The 4318-nt window shown below is 29.8% G+C and overlaps 1 protein-coding gene across 6 annotated transcripts in view; it reads right to left on the bottom strand.

Annotated features, from left to right (window-relative positions):
* Positions 1-4318, bottom strand: part of LOC106460385 (MAP/microtubule affinity-regulating kinase 3-like) — a 79149-nt gene that overhangs the window by 57576 nt on the left and 17255 nt on the right. For all 6 annotated transcript variants that reach the window (XM_022387105.1, XM_022387104.1, XM_022387099.1 and 3 more), the window contains exon 3: positions 3559-3711. In XM_022387105.1, the coding sequence (XP_022242813.1) occupies positions 3559-3711 (153 nt within the window). The remainder of the gene's footprint in view (positions 1-3558; positions 3712-4318) is intronic.

Genomic DNA, 4318 nt, shown 5'->3' with positions numbered 1-4318 from the left:
ATATATATATATATATATATGTATATATATATAATGCTAGTTATACAGTTGTTGGCTCAAGTTGTTCACCACCTAATACATTTTTATTTATTTTTGACTTCTAACAGAAATGTTTATGATCATATCATAAATTATATATATTCTGAAAGTAAATTCCTATAAAAGTTATTAGAAGTTAAGTTATAATATAAAACATTTAGTATTATGAAAATTCAAAAACAATTAACATAAAGGTGCAAATTTAAACTTGAGTGCAAAACACAAGTAATACTATTGTAATAAGGTAAATTTCATTTTGTGTGTGTGTATATTACTTTGTAAGATATCCTTTGTTTTTCACCACCATAGAATATGTTCATCACGATTCCAAGAAGCAATAACTGCCTCAATTAATTCATATCTTGTTTTTTAATAGTACTCATGAATACGACATTTCACACACATCCACAGATTATCTGTTGGAAAAGATATGAATCATGTTGATCAGTGGTTCCCAACTGCTAGTTCACAGGAAGGTTTCAGCCAGTCCACAAGGTCGATGAAAAAAAATTGGAAGCACCTGTTACTCTCAGTTGGAAAAAAGGTTTAAGAACCATTGAAGCAGATATTAGAGCCTTGATGGTAAATAGAAAGACTGACAGATTAGAAGAGTGCATAAAGAATTAGAGCCAGACAATATTTTCTCCAGAGTTTTAAAAGAGGGGGAATATCAAATATGCAAGCCTCTCTCTCTTTCAGGGAGTAGGCAGGTGCCTCAGGACTGGAGAATTGCTTACATTACTATAATTTTTTAAAGGGATTGGCAAAAGCTACCCTGTAAATTATACCAATTATTATTAGCTCTCTAGTGATCAAATTCTAGGAAATCTGACAAATGGAGCTTTGAAAAATCATTTATTGAAATATGATATTCATGAAAGCTAACATGGATTCACCAAATGGAAATCTTCCATTACTAATCTGTTTTCTTTTTTGTAGGACATCACCTGTTATCTGGACAAAAGACAGGATGTGGACTTGGGGTACTTAGGTTTGTCAAAAAGATTTTGATAAGTTGTCACACAAAAGATTAATTGTGAAATCACATCAGTAGGGTTGAGTAAGATTAGTTGGACTGTTGAGTGAATGGATGAGAGAAATTAAATTTTTGTTACTAACAGAGTTCTGTCAAACTAGAACACTGTTACTACAGGAACACCTCAGGAGTCACTGCTCATTCTTATTTACATTGATGATATGAATATGTCATCAGCAAACTTTACGACTTATGCTCCAGTTAATATAATTTTCTTACCTACATTAATGATATTACAGGGTCATAAGTAGTAAAATTTTGCTGATCACATTAACTCTTTCAGCATGGGCTCTGTCCCTGAGACCAACGTCGTAACCATTTTGTGCTTGTTATAGTTTTCATGCTATAACTTTTATTTGGTAACAAAATTTGGCAGATTATCATTAAATATTACAATGATTTCATATGCAAAATATACAATATACACAATAACACAAGAAAATGTTTTATCTCTTATAAAAAAAGAATACACACCCATCCCAAAACACAATTAAAAATAATTCAATGACAAGGAACCCACTTTGAAACTAATAATGGTTGGAGACAGCTTGAATGGGTAATGAAGAAAAACACCTGATGATGACAAAACCTTGTCGAAACGTTGTACATTTGCTGTTATGTTAAACTTATATTAGTTTTTCTTCATTACCCATGCAAGCCGTCTCCAACCACATTAAAAATAGTTTACTAACACAGAAGAACTTTACTTTTCTACATTTTATACTTAATCCTATATAGTCTGATGTTTTTTTTGTCCAAAACCTTAACCCTTTTACAATGGGGTGATACATTTCACATCACCTCAACTGGGGAAGGACATTTACGCAACAATACAGATGATAACTCTGAAATATCCTTACAAAATCTGATGATATTTTAGTTAAAGGTGATAATTGTCTTGTACACAAAAATGAAATTATTTTAATTACATCTTTCTAATAAAAATGTTATTAATCTATAGTAGTTATTTTCACTCAAACTATTCAGAGTTTGAGAGCAAGGTGATTTTCATTTCAAGTATAAAAATACTTTTCTTCATCCTATAGTTTTCATATTTCATTTGCATAATATCTAGAACTTCCTAAATAAATATCAAAAAAACCTTAAGGTAAATGTTTATATCTTATTTCTCATTCTCTCTACCATATCACTAACTCTAGCTATTATCATCAATGTGCAATGAAATGATTAACATTAGGAAATAGAAAAGAGTACATACTTTATAATGTTTTGTAAAATATCTTTAAAGATCTTCTTTTGGATATATTAATAATTTTAGGTCTTTTCCTTTTCACATAATTTTTAATTTTTCTTTTCCTTTACCATATATTATTCATCTCAACACACGACAATGGTGCCCTCTGGCAAACATGCACAACCCTACAGCAAAATTTTTCTGAACCACATAATATTGTAAGCCTTGAGAACTGATGCAAAATATGATGAATATTTAAAAAATGTTTAAACCTTTCAATTATGCATTTTAAAAGATAAATAATACATAATTAACTAAAATATAAAAGTAAGACCTATGTACAATTTAATCGTCTCTAACTATAACATACTTAGGCAAGAAACAGCCGTAAGTGCTATAATTGATCAAGCAGCTAACAATACTACAGGCAGTTACATGTACCAATGATCAAAACTGAGTGCCAATTTCAAAATAACCATTGTTAAATTATAGTGTAAAATGACCTCTTTCTAATGACTATATACAGGTGTATGTAACCTCTACATGTAGGCTATAAAGCTAAAACAAATGTAGTGAAGGTGGATGCGGCACCAGGCAGAGATTGACAAAATTTATTACTTGTTTCATCTGCATTCATCCAGAGAACTTTGAAGTGTATGTGTCAATAGATAAAGGAAACATTTTATTGTCTGGATGTACATCTACACAACTGACATTATATTAATGAAGATACATAGTGCTAAAGTAAATAATTTTCATAGCTCGTGGGTCACATGACAATACATCTGAAGTTTTTAGTGTTTTTAAAGGTTTCATTTGAAATAAAGGACTTAAATAACATAAACTTTGAATCATGACATACATTATAATGTTAATTTCATTCACATAAATTGATAGTAAGGGAGTTTAATTAAATTTTGAATGTAACACAATACTTGCACAGAAAAGTGTTTAAAGGGTTATCCATGTTGAAAGGGTTAAAAAACTATAAATATTGTGGTATACTACTAACAAAAGCAAATGTTTTTAAAAGAAACTTTAAATGTATAAATTAAAAAGGTGCTAACCACAAGCCCTTCTACAAATATTACTCTACTGTTTTTAGAAATTTGAAAAATACTCCTACAATTGATAGAATATTAAAAGTTTGAACAACAGATAGTATGCATCATAAACCTTTCATTTGTTCTCAGATTTCATTAATTCAACTCTCCAAAAACTAACTCAAAATATAGTGATAGAATTAATTGTATTATTTTTTAATTACAGATCAAATCTTTTAACATACCTCCTTCCCAGTTGGTAAATGTTCAGCTAACTTCACTTTTGCAAAATTTCCTTTGCCTATAGTTTTCAAAAGCCTGTATCTTCCAACATGTGGTTCTTCCAAGGATCTGCCACGTGAAATTGCACTGCGTGAGACTGAACTTGATTTCGCAGCCTAGTGGGTCAAGATATGAAAGTTATAATAAGTAGTCTGCAGATGTTAAAGAACTCAAATAAAACTTATGTTATTACTATATAATATAAAGACAATTAAAAACACTTATTTCAGAAGAATACACAGACCTCATATGGCCTAAAACAAGTTTTAACTTTTCTTAAACTGAACAATAACTTTATGTATATTAATATATGAAAATTTGTATTTTCATATTTACTTTCTTTCCTCCTTTCCAACCATTTTATTTAACAATATATTTTTTGTTTTATAAGGTGCTTTTTCTCAAAACTCTAGTAGTAAATCTCATACTATTTTCCTTCTCAAAATAAAAATTTGTAAACCAAATTTAAAGTAAATAAAATGTAAAAATTAAAAACTTATTGGTTGGATAAAAACACTGAAATGACAGAAAAAAACAAAAAAAACAAATAATATAGTTGTAACATGATATAACGTGAAATTTTGTTTAACCCTATCACCCCGGGTACTCTTTAATGCGCATGACACAAGGTTTTAGAGTCTTACATTCAAGTCTTTGTGTCCCTATAGCGCTGTGGATAGCGCGTTGGGTTTCTAATCCAAAGTTACCGGGTTCGTTCCCCGG

Source organism: Limulus polyphemus, unplaced genomic scaffold (assembly GCF_000517525.1).
Source record: "Limulus polyphemus unplaced genomic scaffold, Limulus_polyphemus-2.1.2 Scaffold762, whole genome shotgun sequence".
In the NCBI taxonomy this organism is placed as follows: domain Eukaryota; kingdom Metazoa; phylum Arthropoda; class Merostomata; order Xiphosura; family Limulidae; genus Limulus; species Limulus polyphemus.
The sequence above is the reverse complement of the archived record's forward strand: the minus strand, read 5'-3'. Positions and strand labels throughout refer to the sequence as shown.